At 26.4% G+C, this 628-nt stretch overlaps 1 protein-coding gene across 1 annotated transcript in view; it reads left to right on the top strand.

The window, feature by feature from the left end:
- Positions 144-628, top strand: part of LOC107614957 (toll/interleukin-1 receptor-like protein) — a 2,011-nt gene continuing 1,526 nt past the window's right edge. The window contains exon 1 of the mRNA XM_016317082.2: positions 144-420. Coding sequence (XP_016172568.2) covers positions 309-420 — 112 coding nt within the window. The 5' untranslated portion in view covers positions 144-308. The remainder of the gene's footprint in view (positions 421-628) is intronic.

The following is a 628-nucleotide window of genomic DNA, read 5'->3' as shown; positions in this document are numbered from 1 at the left end:
ATATAATTGATTAAATATATATATTTTTGAAAATATAAAAAAAAATTTAAAATTTAAAAGATAATTAATAAAAATTAACTCAGAACTCTTAATTATATTTCAACTATGCTAATGAACGCAAAGCCTTGGATGGTGAGAGGAAAGTGACTGAATATCATTGTTAAGACATGGAATACCTTAAGGTACAAGTTTGGTTCTCATTATTTAACTTATTCTGACCAGTGACCAATTCTCAAGGTAGCATCCTAACAATTTCATAAGATCAGAGTCCACAATTTTGCAGCACTTTAATTTTACTACCTTCTTCCATGATGGCAAATCAAGACATTACTATTACTACCGACGATTATGAACCCAATAATTTAGTGTACGATGTTTTTCTTAGTTTCAGGGGTGAAGACACACGCTACTCTTTCACAGGTTTGTAAACTTAATTTAAGTGGAAGCATTAATTAATTAAGATCTCAAAAGTTGTAATTTTTATTTTTAGATTGATTCCGATAATAAATTTTGTTATAATAGAATCTTGGTTTAAGATTTTTTTTTTTCCTTTCCTTCTTTTGAACGTTCATCAAAATGATAATTTTTTTTTTATATTTTCGATTAAAAAAAAACGAAAAAATATCTT

This window comes from Arachis ipaensis, chromosome B09 (genome assembly GCF_000816755.2).
Source record: "Arachis ipaensis cultivar K30076 chromosome B09, Araip1.1, whole genome shotgun sequence".
Taxonomy (NCBI): Eukaryota; Viridiplantae; Streptophyta; class Magnoliopsida; order Fabales; family Fabaceae; genus Arachis; species Arachis ipaensis.
Note: the sequence above shows the minus strand (reverse complement) of the source record. Positions and strands in the feature narration are given on the sequence as shown.